Raw genomic sequence first — 16,564 nt, 5'->3', positions numbered from 1 at the left:
ATATGCTGAGAAGGTATGAGATGAAGATACAAAGTTATTATATCTTAGGAAGTGTGAAAGAGAAATCTAAAGAAGAGGATTAGTAGAAGGAGAATAGAGAGGTAGTATTTTGGGGAAGACAAGTAAGAGGGAAGACAATAGAGTGCATAAAACACACACAAATATCAAGAAAAATAAAAAATGGTAAAATGGTAAAAATTGGAGAGAACAAAAGAGAAAAACAAATAACAAAAACAAAGCATATACAACACAAGTAATATATTATTAATAATATATTATTATTGTAATATTACTATTGTAATATACTATTCAATTGTCTCAGTCCTCAGTATCCTAATTCATGCAAAGTTCTTGGTTTCATATATAATGGGATGTGAGGGCAGGAGAATAAAGAAAGAAAAAAAAAATCTCAAAGATAGAAACAAGGATTGTTTTGGTTGGAGATCTGTATCTTTCCTGCTTCCCTTCTCATCCAATAGGTAGAGTTGTCTGTTCTTAGTTGTTTCTCTGCCCTTAGGATAGTGGGGGTTACTAGAGTTTGAGGGTTGGTCTTGGGTGCAGGGAACCTGGAAGTGGGGTATAGCACCCATCCGTCCTGTTGGGAGACTGCACCTCAAGGATCTCCCTTGGAGTCTGCTCCTGTGATGTGGGTGCCAGGTCTTATCTCCTCATCTCATCTGTAGACCTTGCAGTTCCTGCTTTCTAAATTAGTCTCTAAAGTGTATCTCCCTTACCCTCTCCATTTCTACTTTCTAATCAGAAACTTTCTTTCTGGGGGTCTTGTGTGATCCACTTTGGTGGCTGTACACCTGTCCCAGAGGGCTGTTTTGAATTAGGCAGTCACTCTGATGAGTTAGCAGCTTCTGGGAATTAGGGGGGGGGGATTAAAAAACTATGGGTACCTGGCTAACCAGTGTTCCAAACTGATAGTTGCCCTGGCTAAAGATAGTGATAGAGGTGACCCAAGATGGAGGAAGCTGCTTTCAGCCAAGGGGTGTCGGGTTAGGTAGGGGGAGCCAGGTGATGGTGTTGTGCAATGCGTTCAGAGATGAGCTCTGTGGCATGCAGTGTTGTGGCTGTCAGCTTTCTTCAGAGCCTGTGATGTCCCCAGGTACAGCAGGCTAGTAGGAGACTATGGCTGTAGCTGCTGAGTCTTAAGATGAAGGTGAGCAAGGGAACACACAGGAGTGGCAGCCAGAGTTCCTGTGTGTGGATAGCAGTTGAGTGCCTTAGTGGGAGTGGCATTTGAGAATTCTGTGCAGTGATGATGCTGGTGGTCCTGCTAAGGCACCTAGGAGTCTTGTATGGGTGAGTAGTGGGAGTTGGGAGTCCTTTTGCTGAGGCCCAGGTGTTGAACCATGATGTAAAGAAAAGACCACCAACTTCAATTTTAAATCAAATTAAAGCAAGCTTATTTTGTTTACACAAAGAAAGCTGGCCAGGACTGTTTTTCTCCCTAAGCCAGCAGGGCTAGAGATTAGCCTCCAGCTCTCTAGGAACAAGGTTTTATAGCACAAAAAGTTACAAAGTGGGGTGTCTTGAGAACTTACAGCTAACAGGATTTTGACAAGCATAATACAAAGGCAGATAGTAGGTTAATGATCTACATGGCACAATATTTCAAGGTAGGTAGGGAGTAAATTCAGATCCCAACATCAGAATTTGTGAGGAACTGCTGAGTTTTCAGAGAGGGTTGTTATCTGGTCAGGTGAAGCCAGGATTTATGGGGAGCCACTAAGTTTTAGAGAGGGTTGTTATCTGGTCAGGGAAAGCTAGTAATGGGTGAGTTCAAAGCATGGGCAGGAATTCCAAACAAGTTTAGAAATCTCAGTAACTTAAAGAAAAACAGAAATTAACATTTCATGACTTTGTGATGAGATGGCTCCCAATCTTAAAATGGAATTAGGTTGGGTTTATCACCTGGGCCCCGAAAAGCATGGTGGCCATAATTCTTGCACAGGATCAGCTGTTCAGGATTCCTCGATCACTCTCAGCAAAGCAGTATTTTCACTAGTTGAGAACTGGGTCACAGAATGATACAGAATGCTGCCTCCCTCTGATCTATCATCTTAGATCCCCACAAAATGTATTAATTTTAGACTTTTATTTCACTTGTCTTTAGTCGAAAATATGTTTTGACAACACTAATAATTATTAACCAAATGGCATTAGAGTAATTAAAGTGATAAAGAGATTATATATTGAGTTGTAGTTATGATGGAAATTTTGCCTATGCTCAGGCCATATCCTCTCTTTGTATAGCCCAAGAAGATCATAGTATACTTTATCTGGGGATATATATATATATATCAACAGCTGTGCTCCTCATCAATGTTCTTGGCCCTTTGCTCAACTACACATGTATGCATGATCCCCATGCTGGAAAGAACAAAACTAATTTTGGGTATCAGCCCATCCTCTAGTGAGAAGAAATAGCCATAGCATTCCAAAGCTGAGAATACTCTTATTTTTTCTAAAATTATTTATTCTAACTGCAGTCCTTCAGAGCTATGCTTGCTTATGATTACTATCCTAAAACAGTTAGGTGTGTGTGCATCAGAAAAAGTGAGCATTTATTCCATATTCATATGATATATTCCAAAGAATTAAGGAAATAATCTTAATTATTTGCTTATCTACTTTATATTACAAATAAAAATAATTTAACATTTTAAAATAATTAAACAATTGTTCCTGGTGGATTTGTGTTATAAACTACAAAGTTATCTTTTGAATGATAACCTTCTTTAAAACCAACATTTCTATTATCAAGTCCTTTATCTGTGTGTCTTTTTAGCTCTAAGTTCCAGGATAAACAGGTGTCTGCCTTATCTTCAGATTAAATGGCTCTAAAAAAATTAACACTAGTCTTTTTTGTTTCTTAACCCAAACATGATATTAGGTAATCACAAATAAAATTTTATGGAATTCTTTCTGCATCATGATTGCATCATATTTGGTCTTGAAGGTTATATTACAAAGTACAGACTTAATGTTATTGAGAATGGAGAATTATTAAAAGCGTTCTAAAAAAATCAGATATGTGTCATGATTAGCTCCACTTTACAGTACCTGGGGTGGAAATTGTATGAATGATATCTTTTCAATATCAGGAAAGAAAAGTAGGTATAGAGACTTGACTATGGGTACAGATGCTACAGATCACAAATTAGGAGAAAGAAACTGATGACCTAAGCAACTAGCAGTGGGAACAGAATAAAAAGAACCAACAATAAACTCATTTTTCCCTGGATAAACCCTGGGTTCTAAGTGTTCAACGTCTCAAACAATTTATCTTACCCATAAAAGGTGGACCTTGAACAGGTCAATCTCTAAAGTCCATGTGGAAAATGCCTCAGAGGTCCATGGAACAGAGCATCATCTTGTATACTGTAAGTATGGACAATTTTTACTTGTGTATTAAAAAAACTAAAACTCCTCACAGGAAAAGAATCAAGATGCTACAGGAAACTGCAAATAATGTCCCACTTGGAGGCTCATTATTGAAAAATCTGTATCAAAGTGGTTGAGATTCAGCAACTATAGGAATAAATTAAGTCAAGATATTGCTATCAAATTGCTGAAAAGTGTATAAGCTTTCCCAAAGTTTTAGTCAATATTTGATAATTTACTCTTCTTAAAGTAATAATATATACTTTATATTACCTTGAGATAAGCCATGATTGAAGAGTGAGCAAAACAAATAGAAATATTAAAATCAGAGATCCAATAATTGAACCTATATATCCAGATAGTCACTACAAACCATTGATGGTACCCAGTAAAGAATCAGGCTTGATGTTGGATAAAACGTTTTGATGAGGAAAAATAGCCCTATATAATTTATGTCAAAGATATTATCAGTCATTATTTGATATCACTTGTTACCTCAAACAAAAGGGGAAATATATTTGTTATGCTTAGAATTACCTTTCTCAGAGGGGTTTAAAATGAATTACACCAATACTTAGGAATAAATTTCATCAAAGAGGTAAAAGATCTCTACAACAGAAATTATAAAATATTGATGAAAGAAAACAAAGAGGATATAAATAAATGAAAAAATGTTTTATGTTCATAGATTAGACAAATTAATATTGTTAAAATGTTCATACTACCCAAAGCAATGTATAGATTCAATGTAATCCATATCAAAGTAATGACATTTTTCATAGAGATAGAAAAAAATCCTGAAATCCATGTGGACCCACAGAAGACCCTGCATAGTCAAAGCAACCAAACAAAAAGAGAACAAAGTTGGAGACACCTTTGAAATTACCTGATTTCAAAATATACTACAAAATTATGATAACCAAAACAGCATGGTGGTTGCATAAAATTAGACACTTAGACTAACAGAACACAATAGAGATCCTAGAAATAAATCAACCCATCAGAAACCAATTGATTTTTGACAGAGGTGACAAGAACACACACTGGAAAAAGATCAGTCTCTATAACAAGTAGTGCTAGGAAAAATGGATCTCCACATACATGAGAATGAAAGAAGATCCCTATGTCTTATCATAAACAAATATTCTCTCTAAATGAATTAAAGACTTAGGCAGAAGACTGGACACTATGAAGCTACTAGAAGAAAACAAAAGGAAAATGCTTCAGGCCATTAGAATAGGCATGGAATTCTTGGATAAGACCCCAAAAGCAAAGGCAACAAAAGTAAAAATAGACAAATGGGGTTAAATCAAACCAAAATGCTTCTGCACAGCAAAGGAACCAATCAAAAGAGGTAAGAGACACTCTACAGAATTGTAGAAAACTGTCAAACTATACCTCTGGTAAAGGGTTAATATTCAGAATGTATAAAGAACTCAAACAACTCAATAGCAAAATCAAAAAGAAGAAAGAAAAAAAAACCCAAATAACCCAATTTAAAAACAGGCAAATGTACATCCACAAGAAAGGAGTCCTAACTAGAATAAGCTACATTCCTTGCTTGCATAATTATATAAAAATGGATTCTGCTGTCACATATAACTGAAAAAAAAATTAAAAAATTATATGGGAAAACTGTACCAATCTAAAGTTAAAGTGGTTTTTTAAAATTATTTTGTATTTGTTTAAATTAGTTATACATGACAGTAGAATGCACTTATTTACTTTGATATATCATACATAGATGGGGTATAATTTCTCATTTTTCTGAGTATACATATTGTAGGATCATATTCATACAGTCACTTACATACATAAAGCAGTAATGTCTGTTTCATTCTACTATCTTTCTTATCCCCACATCCTCTGCCTTCCCCTTCTTTCACTTACTAAAGTATTTCTGTTTTAAGTAGAAGATGACATTATTGAAGATTAATTAATTTAATTTGGATTAATGTAACATAATGGACTATGCTCTGATTTGAATTTATGTTCTAATCTTGATAAACCTTGGCTAGATAAATATTTTGTATAGAAAGAAAAAGAAGTTGGAATTTGAAAAAAAAATGCACACAAATCTGAAGATCTGGATGTTCTCTTATATATTAACTCTTTGGCTTATATGTCTATTCACATACCACTGAAAACGTAGTCACACTTAGTTATAATTTATTCTACATTGTTAAAATAGTAAAAATTATCTTTGATTTTGCTCATCATTTCTTCAATTTCTTACTTTCAAGTTTTCTTGTTTAATTTCTTTTTTTTTTTTTGCCTCATTTGATTTGTTAAACATATGGTCTTTGAAATTTTCTATTATGCAAGTGTGCTTTATCTCCTCTGGGTATGATTTTTAAACTTCTGTATATAAGTGTCTTAAAATCTCAATAACAAAAACACCTTGAAAGTTTTGACTAAAATTATATAATGGACAGACATTTATTTAATCATAATTATAGACTCCACTAGAGAATTATAATTACATCTATAGTTGAAACATTGTATCCACATATCCATTGTATCCAGTTCACATCATACTAGCTATAATTATAATTATTGATATTGTTATTACTTTTTTTAATCTCTTTCATTTCATAGTGTCTGTGACTTCATAAATGAAAATAAATTACATTATATTGAAATAACCATGGCTTTACTCTTAGAATTCCATGGTTTCCTGAACAATACATTCTACTTGAATTAACACTAGCAGTATTCTAGTGTTAGAAAAGACAGGCAAATGGCTAATAGGTATATGGAAATGTGCTCAACCTCAACTAGTCATCAGGGAAATGCAAATGCAAATATCACCTTACTCCTGTTAGAATGGCTAATTATTAAAAAGACAAAAATGATAAGTGCTATCAAGGATTATGGAGGGAAGGTAACACTAATGCATTGTTGGTGGGAATGTTAATTGGAATAACTATTATGAAAAAGCTTCCTCAAAAAAATTAATAGAACTATCAAACGATCGACCAGAACCACTAGAATACCCAAAGGAAACAAAATCAGTATGTTTAAGAGGTATCTGCACTCTCATGTTTATTAGGGCAATGTTTACATTATCCAAGATATTAAATCATCCTGTGTCCATCAACAGAAGAATGAATAGAGAAACTGTGGTACTTATATATGATGAAATAGCATTCACCACTTAAAAAGATAAAATCTGGTCATTTTCCACAATGTGATTAAAACTAGAGAACATTATATTATGTGAATAGGCCAGACACAGAAACTCTATGATTTCACTCATATATGGAATCTGAAAATGTTGATCTCATAGAAGTAGTGAATAAATAGTGATAAGTAGAGCCCAGGGAGGGTAGGGGGAGTGGGAGGATCTAGAGACTGGTCAACAAGTACAAAGTTACAAGTAGATGGGAATAAAACTTCTGGCATTCTATTACAATAGAGTAACTGTATTGTTTATTTTTTATTTTTTTTATTGTTGGTTGTTCAAAACATTACATAGTTCTTGATATATCATATTTCACATTTTGATTCAAGTTGGTTATGAACACCCATTTTACCCCGTATTAGAAGTGATAAAATTGGATGTTTCACCACAAATAAACAATGCTTGAGGTGATAGATATGCTTTACCTTGATTTAATCATATATATATATATATATATATATATATATATATATATATATACACACATATGAGCATCACACTGTGTCCCATAATTTTATACCATTATATATTAAAAACAAATCTGAAGAAAATTTGTCTCTTAATAACACAATGTACAATTCAGTAGGTATATTTACACAGTAGTGCATCTAATTTCGGAATATTTTAACCCTCTACCCATCAACAGTTTTATCTTGTTCTTCTTTTCCCCCAAATCCTGAATTAAATAATCAATTTTCTCTTACTATGGGTTTGCCTATTTGGGATGTTTCAGATAATGTGGATTTTAATTTTGTTGCTTTTACTTAGAATCAAATTTTCAAGTTTTATCAGTGTTAGACCTTCTCTCTGTGTGTCCTTTCTTATGCTGCTGTTGTCATGTCTTATGCTGTTAAGTGGTATCTTTTATTCATTGTCTTATCCACAGAGCCTGACACAGCCTGGTACAATTTCTGACACATATTAAGTGCTTAATAAATGTTCGTTTATTTACAAAATGAATGTGTGATTTTTATTGAGGCAAAATTCATATAACAACCATTTTGAAGTGTCCATTTCAGTGGTATTTAGCATATTAGATGTTTTACAATGATCTCTCTTAGTTTCAAAATCTTTCATTACCCCAGAAGAACAGCTGTCTCCATTAAGCATTAAGCATTCTCGGCCTAGTCCTCCACTAACCTGCTTTCTGTCTCCATAGATTTGTCTTTTCAGGGTGTTTCACATAAAAGGGGTTGTATAACATGTGTCCCTGATCTGAATGGATTCTTTCAAACTAGCATATTTTTAAGGTCTATTGAATTTGTAACATGTATCATTACTTTTTCCTTTTTATGACTAGCCTATATTCCACTAGATAGAAATGCCTTACTTTGACTATTCATTTATCCATAGATATTTGGATAGTTTCTCCTCTTTGACTCTTATGCACAATACTTCTATGAACATCCATATAGACATATGTTTACATTTCTCTTGGCTGTATACTTAGACATAGAATTGATGTTAACTATGTTAACTTATATTTAACTATTTACCTATTTTTAGAATTGCTAGACTGTTTTCCAAAGTAGCTGGACCATTTTGTGTTTCCATCAAGAAGTACAGGAGTGTTTCAATTTTGATACATCCTAGCAACACTTGCCATTTTCCATTTGTCTGATTGCAGCCATCCTAGTGGGTGAGAAAGGATATCACATTGTGATTAACTTTCATTCACTAATGGCTAATAAGTTTGAGCACCTTTCATTTGTTTATTGGTCTTTTGTACATCTTCAGAAAAATATGTTTTCTCTGATATTTTATTTTATTTTATTTTATTCTAATTTGTTATATATGACAGCAGAATGTATTGCAATTCCTATTACACATATAGAGCACAATTTTTCATATCTCTGGTTGTATACAAAGTATATTCACATCATTTATGTCTTATACATGTACTTAGGGTAATGATGTCCACCTAATTCCAACATCTTTTTAACTCTCATGCCCCATCCCTTCCCTTCCCACTCCTTTGCCCTAGAGTTCGTCTAATCCTCCCATACTCCCCCTCCCCACTATGAGTCAGCCTCCTTATATCAGAGAAAACATTCGGCATTTGTTTTCTGGGGATTGGCTAACTTCACTTAGCATTATCTTCTCCAACTCCATCCATTTACCTGCAAATGCCATGTTTTCATTCTCTTTTATTGCTGAATAATATTCCATTGTGTATATATGCCACATTTTCTTTACCCATTCATCTATTTGAAAAGCATCTAGGTTGGTTCCACAGTTTAGTTATTGTGAATTGTGCTGCTATAAACATTGCTGTGGCTCTGTCCCTGTAGTATGCTTCTTTTAAGTTCTTTGGGTATAGACCAAGGAGTGGGATAGCTGGGTCAAATGGTGGTTCCATTCCCAGTTTTCCAAGGAATCTCCATACTGCTTTTCAGATTGGCTGCACCATTTTGCAGTTCTACCAGCAATGATGAATGTGCCTTTCCCCCCACATTCTTGCCAACACTTATTGTTGTTTGTGTTCTTAGTAGCTGCCATTCAGACTGGAGTAAGATGAAATCTTAGAGAATTCATTTGCATTTCTCTGATTGTTAGAGGTGTTGAACTATTTTTTATATATTTGTTAATTGATTGTATATAATCTTATGAGAGGTGTCTGTTCAATTCCTTGAACCATTTATTGATTTGGTTATTTGGGGTGGGGGACTGTTTAGTTTTTTGAGTTCTTTATATACCCTAGAGATTAGTGCTCTATCTGATGCAAGAGTGGTAAAAATTTGCTCCCACTCTGTAGGCTCTCTCTTCGTATCATTGATTGTTTCTTTTGCTGAGAAGAAGCGTTTTAGTTTTAATCCATCCCATTTATTGATTCTTGATATTCTTTTGTGCTATAGGAGTCTTATTAAGGAAACTGGGGCCTAATCTGACATGATGGAGATTGGGGCCTACTTTTTCTTTTAATAGGTGCAGTATCTCTGGCCTCATTCCTAGGTCCTTGAACCACTTTGAGTTCAGTTTTGTGCATGGTGAGAGATAGGGGTTTAATTTCATTTTGTTGCATATGAATTTCCAGTTTTCCCAGCACCATTTATTGAAGAGGCTATCTTTTCTTTAATGTATGTTTTTGGCACCTTTGTGTAATATAAAATAACTGTAATTATGTGGGTTAGTTTCTGTGTCCTCTATTCTGTACCATTGGTCTACCAGTCTATTTTGATGCCAATACCATGCTGTTTTTGTTACTATTGCTCTGTAGTATAGTTTAAGGTTTGGCATAGTGATGCCACTTCTTCACTCTTCCTTCTAAGAATTGCTTTAGCTAGTCTGGGTCTCTTATTTTTCCAGATGAATTTCATGAATATTTTTTTTATTGCTATGAGGAATGTCATTGGGATTTTAATTGGAATTGCATCAAATCTGTATAGTGCTTTTGATAGTATAGTCATTTTGACAATATTAATCCTGCCTATCCAAGAACAAGAGAGATCTTTCCATCTTCTAAAATATTCTTTAATTTCTTTCTTTAGCATTCTGTAGTTTTCCTTGTAGAGGTTTTTCACCTCTTTTGTTAGATTGATTTCCAAGTATTTTATTTAAATCCTCTGAAAGGGAAATGAGGAAAACTACCCCATTTACAATAGCCCCCCCCAAAAAAAATTCTCAATCATTTAAATTTGGTTATTTGTCTTTTTGTTTTTATTTGTAAATGTTTAAAGAACTTTTATCATAAATCTGGCAAGAAACTTTTATCTAAAGAATATATAAAGTATAATGGTGTATATGATAGGCAAAAATTTTTTTTTAGATTCATGATTTGCAAATATTTTCTCACATTTTATAAGATATATGTTCACTGTCTTGTGTCCTTTGAAACACAATTAAAATTTTTTAAATAACGTTTAATGTGTCTGTTTTTCTTTTATTGCTTGCTCTGTTAGGAAATGTTTCTACTGTGATTTACCAGTACTACACCTAGTGTTTGCCTAGTCCTTTGGGCAAGCCAAAGTTTCAGAGGCCTATAAAGTAGAGTAAAACCTGAATAATATTTGGTCAAATCAGGACTATCACAAATTGGTGGATAAGTAATGGGCACTTGTGAGCATGGCCAGTAGTAAACCTCTTTTCTGTGGACCCTCCTTGAGACAGATTCAGAGAGAAGGTCCTTTCCATTGACTGACATCCAGTCAATACTGTTCCACTAGGATATATTCAGGGTACTAATTTGCTAGTTAATCCCTGATTCTCTAAATGGAAAAAGATTATCAGACTGTGGTCAGAAATGAAAGGTCAACATGGATGTGGTGTTGAACATCTGTAATCCCAGTTACTTGTGAAACTGAGACAGGAGGATTGCAAGTTGGAGACCAGCCTGGGCAATTTAGTGAGACCATGTCTTAAAACTAAAGAAATAAATTTTAAAAAGGTTTGGATGGGAATAGGAAAGACAATAAAATTAACTGGACATTAATCTCCTATGTTCTTATATGAATACATGACCAATGTAACTCTATATCATGTACAATCAGAAAAATGGGAAGTTATACTCCATGTATGCATGATATGTCAAATATATTCTACTGTCATATATAACTAAAAAGAACAAACAAAAAAATGTTTTTTTTAGAGTTTTTGGGGTATAGTGTTAGACCAGGATGCAAGAAAAGACCCTGACTCCAATTAAAATCAAATTAAAGCAAGCTTATTATTTCGACTGGCTGGGCTGCCTTTCCTTCCCCAAACGGCGGGAACAAGACAGCAGCCCCACCTTTCCTACAGCCCAGCTTTATAGCCCAGAAAGTTACACAAAGGGGGATTACAGATAACAGAACTCTGACAAGCATCACACTAATGGTAGTTTACATTTTTTTGCTGGCCCCAACATCAGAATTATTAGGACCATTAGAGCCTCAGAGAGGGTCGTTGTCTGGCCAGGGAAGGCCAAGATTTGTGGGGCGTCACTAAGGTTTCAGAGAGGGCTGCTATCTGGTCAGAGAGCCAGGCATGGGTGAGTTCAAGGCACGGGCAGGCATTCCAAGCAGGTTCAGAATTTGCAGTAATTTATAGTAAAGCCGAAATTATCTTTTCATGGCTTTGTGGCAAGATGGCTCCCAATTTAATAAAAGATCAGGTTGGGTCTATCAGTAGCCCAGTGGTAGAATGACCCTGAGTTGGTCTGTAGTACTGAAAAAAATGTTTAAACTTTTAACAAATTAAAAAATTAAAGATCAATAAAATCAACAAACTTTTACTTAGACTGAGAGAAATAGCCAAAACTCAGAATCAGCCTATATGTTCTTTAACCTGTGAATGTTAAATGCAAGCATGATGCTTAAACAGAAAAATTGGTAAATTTGATGTTATTAAAATTAAAATCTTTTCTCTGTGAGAGTCCTTTTATTTAAGTCAATCTCAAAATTTACATATTTATTCCATTGTATAACAATTTTGAAATGAAAATATATCTGAATTGTGATATTAAATTACAGCTTTTAACAGGTGGAATACATACAGATCTATCTTTCACAACTGCTTGTGAAATTTTTATTTCAATAAAATTTTTAATTATACAAAAATGATAGTTTGGAAATTTTGTTCATGATATTGTATACAAAGTATTGGATTCATTACTACAAAATGGACATTTAATATTAAATCATAGTGAACAAAAAATAGTAATGTCAAATATTTACAGGAATACAAAAAAAATGAATTTCTCATGTATTCACTGGTGAGAAAAATGACACAGTTGCTCTGGAAAACAATTTGTTAGTTAACAATTTGTTAGAAAACAGCTAGTTAGTTAAACATACAACTGTCGTATGACCCAATAATTACATTCCTAGGCATTTATCCCAGAGCAATGAAATTTTATGTTTGTACAAAAAGTTGTACACAAACCTTTACAGAACTTTACTTGGAAGAACTAAAAACTGAAAGTAGCCCATACGTTCTTCTACAGGCAAACCTTTTAAAAAATATGGTACATACATACTGCAAGATAATCATCAGCAATAAAAAGGAATGAACTATTGATAACATAATAATTTGCATGAATCTCTAGATTATTATGCTAAGTGGAAAAATCCAGCCCCAAAGACTACTTCTCATATGTGTATACATACATATATGTGCACACATACACATTAATATATACATTTTATTTACTATATAAATATACATATCGATTTCTTAAAATGGAAAAGTTACAGAAATGGTAAACAGTAGTTAGAGCAGGAGATAAGTGGCATAAGCATAAAAGGCTATAAAAGATCAACAGGAGGCATCTTTGTTATGTTGGAAATGTTCTAGTCTTGACATTATCAGTGTCAATATCCTGGCTAGGATATTTTATTATACGTTGTAAGCTGTTTACCGTGAGGAGTCCTTGCTTCCTGGAAAGCTGGAGTATAACACTAGAGAAGCATGCCAAGGCAGGAGAGTGGAAAGTGGAAGGTTTTATTAAAGGATAGCAGAAAAGACACCTCCCACCACCAGGAAGAAGGGGACCTGAAAGGGGAATTGTGGAAAGGGGAAGTCTTCTCTCTTTTATATCTAAGATCTTGTTTTGTTCTTCCACATTCCTGTCCTTTATTTCCCTCTATCTTGCAATGTGATAGGGGATGCAGGTGGGAAGGCCAAAAGGCTGGAAACAATGGGGCCTGGAGGAGCCATCTGGGCAGGAAGGGTCTGGGGTGGTTTGATTAGCATCTAGCAGTTTTACTGGGAGCTGCTTCATTAACAGTTCTTTAGGATGGCCTAGGGCCTTAGGGACATTAACATTTCAATTTCCCAGGTGTTGTTCTAGTTTCCCTGGACTCAGACAGGACTCCATTTGCCTATCTATACTAACTATCTTTAAATCTGTCTTCAATAGTTTAATAACAAGTGCACACTGCAAGGTTTAAATGAGTGACCCTCCACATGGATTCTTATGGCAACTTTCTCAAGTTGGATTGTTAGTCTGTTAGATTGCTGCTCAGAGTTCTGAAGTAAACATTTAAATCAGTCAACAGATGGGTTGTTTTTGTAGTTCTGGGGATTGAACCCAGCACCTCATGTATGCTAAGAAAGCACTCTATAATTGGAAGGCCTTCTCAGCCCAGCCAACAATCTTTAAAATCTAAAATTCTTGTCAGGTTATGCCTTAATATAATTAATTGTGAAATCAAGCTGGAAAAGAAAATATACACCAAAATCAGACACACAGAAAATCAAATACATAACATGAACATGGGGAATCAGAAGTGAAAAGAACCACTTCTTCAATGAAAGTGCCAACAGTACTTGACTCAGTTTAACTCAACATTATCAGTGCACACATTTTCTTGTACACATTTTTAATTATGAGTTCTTTTAGTATTGGCTATAAAATATCAACCAGGATTTAGCTTAGCCTGAAAGATACCGGAAGACACCTCTAAAATCTTATTAGGAGAAAATATCTCTAAGAAGAAAAGAGAGTTACTGAGACCACCTATCTTCCAACCAACTGAAACATCAATTACCAGCAAAAGCACAAATTAAAAGACTTTTCATTTTGTTCGTTATTAAAACATGTTAAAGAAATTTCATTAATAACATTTGCTAAAGGTGAAAGATGATAAAGTAAAAGTGCCAGTCACAACCAACTGAAATATACTGAGCTATTTATATCTCTAAAACCAACAGACCCAAATAAATTAATAATCTTACACTGATTAATTTATGTAAACAGAAACATTGAATTGCCATAATTTTCATAAAGCTATTATATTATGATTTTCATAAGCAATTTTCTTCTAAATTCAAAACTTGCTTTGAATAAATGAAGTGGTAAAGAAGGGTGTCTATTTTTTTGTAGGCATCAGAAAATTCAAGGTTGAGTCATGAACATCAATTGTTAAATCTGATAACACTTTTATTCTTAGCTTAAGGGGTTTGTATTACAATATCCCTCAGTATCTATGGAGAATTGTTTTCAACAACTCTGTCAATATAAAAATCCATGGATGCTCAAGTCCCTTAGTAAAATAGCATAGTATTTGTTTATAACCTGCTCACATATTCCATATACTTTAAATCATTTCTAGATAATTTATACTATTTATTTATGCCATGTATTATATACTACAATATAAATAACATGCACGTAGTGTTATACTGTATTAAGGGAAAAAATGACAAAAGGATGTACATATTCAATACACACATGCAATTTTTTCCAAATATTTCCCATCTACAATGAGTTGAATGTATAGAGAGAGAACACACAGATGTGGAAGATCAGTGATTTGATTTGTACATGTTAGCCTCACCGTAAATGTTGTCTGACTTGAACTTACTCAAGACCAATGGGAAGAACAGTAAGGAACATACTGTTCAGCACAATATAGGGAACTAACGTTATACAATCAAAGAAGTTGCAAGATCAGGCAGCATCCATCTAGGTGAAAGTTCACATAAGCTAGATCACTACATGTAGGAATTCTAGTAGAGGAGACTTACACCATAGTGGGAAGTTGAAGTAGATGAACAAGATTAGCTTCCCCACAAAGCTCTCTGATCCTATTTCTGCAATTTCACCCTGGACAGAGCATCCCTCATAGCCTGGTGGACCTGTTTATTACGCAGGGTGTAAATCACAGGGTTCAGTAGTGGGGTCACCACTGTGTTCACAAGAGCAGCCTCCCTGTTGGAGTCCAGCCTGCTCGCTTGCTTTGGTTTTACATATATGAAGACACAACTGCCATACATCAGTGAGAGGACCAAGAGGTGAGAAGAGCAGGTGGAGAAAGCTCTTTGTCGATCCTTGGCTGATGGAAGATGCATGATTGTGACTACTATGTTGCTGTATGCAATGATGGTTATAATGAGAGATGTAAAAAGGATAAACAAAGCTATACCAAAGGCCAGTATTTCAACAGATCTGGTCTCAGAACAGGAGAGATGGATCAAGGAGCCTAAGTCACAGAAGAAATGAGATATGATGTTGGAGCCATAAAAGGATAACTGGGAAACCTTCAGGATCACACCAGCGATAAAAATGAAGGACAAAGTGTAGCAGAAAAACACCAGAAGGAAACAAACCTTCAGGCTCATGATAGTTGGGTAGTGTAGAGGCTTGCAGATGGCCAGGTATCGATCCAAGGACATCACAGTCATGAGGAAGAAAATTGTTGACCCAAGAAATAAAAAAGAAAAGGCTTGTGTGAGACAAGATGTAAAATTAATTGTTTGCTGTCCTAAAAGAAAGATGGACAGCAATTTAGGAATAACTGTGGTGATGAAACAGAATTCACAGAAAGAGAAACTGCTGAGGAAGAAGTACATAGGTGTTTGAAGGCGATGGTCAGTCCAGGTGATGGTGATTATAAACATGTTTCCTGTGACTGAGGCTAGGTATGCCAGCAGGTGCACCAGGAAGAGGATCTTTCCCAGATGCTGGACTGCAGGAAACCCCAACAAGGTGAACTCTGACATGGTTGTCTCATTTCTAAACCCCATGGTTATCTCCAGTTTTCTGTCTGTCATCAACCTTCTTTGACCTGTTAAACAGAAAATACTACCACCCAACAAGAAAGAATTTAATTGACAGTCACTGTCAAATCAAAACAAAAACAAAAAACAAACAAATACAAACTGCTTGTGGTTACTATTCTGAATGAGGTCTTGTTTTCTATTTTTTAAATAGTTTATTACAAATTATATTGAACTTTTCCCATTGTTAAATTGTAGATCTTCAAAATTTATTTTGGGGGCATTTTCATTTTAGTTTTGTTGTTTTGGGGAATAAGTTTGATAAACAACGTAACTTTTCTGGAAAACAGTATTTTTGGAAATACTTTATAAGATAACAAAAGGCAACATGAAAATCATTATTTTTGTGTGTGACAAAATATATGACTAATAGATAACATCAAAGGCAAATACCCCACAGAAAATATTCTTTCAGGGTGTTACAATATTAGTTTCTATATTTCATTTGGGATATGCATTCTATGAAGTTCTATGCAATGACTGCAGTACTCCAAAATCGGATAAAAATCT

The 16,564-nt window shown here is 34.5% G+C and overlaps 1 protein-coding gene across 1 annotated transcript; it reads right to left on the bottom strand.

Moving 5' to 3' along the window:
• Positions 1-15,082: 15,082 nt before the first annotated feature.
• LOC101962868 (olfactory receptor 6C74) lies at positions 15,083-16,033 on the bottom strand. The gene has a single exon (XM_005329262.3). It carries the CDS (start codon positions 16,019-16,021, stop codon positions 15,083-15,085), a length of 939 nt encoding a protein of 312 aa, XP_005329319.2. The 5' UTR covers positions 16,022-16,033.
• Between the last annotated feature and the right edge of the window lie 531 nt (positions 16,034-16,564).

This window comes from Ictidomys tridecemlineatus, chromosome 1 (assembly GCF_052094955.1).
Source record: "Ictidomys tridecemlineatus isolate mIctTri1 chromosome 1, mIctTri1.hap1, whole genome shotgun sequence".
NCBI classification, from domain to species: domain Eukaryota; kingdom Metazoa; phylum Chordata; class Mammalia; order Rodentia; family Sciuridae; genus Ictidomys; species Ictidomys tridecemlineatus.
The sequence above is the reverse complement of the archived record's forward strand: the minus strand, read 5'-3'. Positions and strand labels throughout refer to the sequence as shown.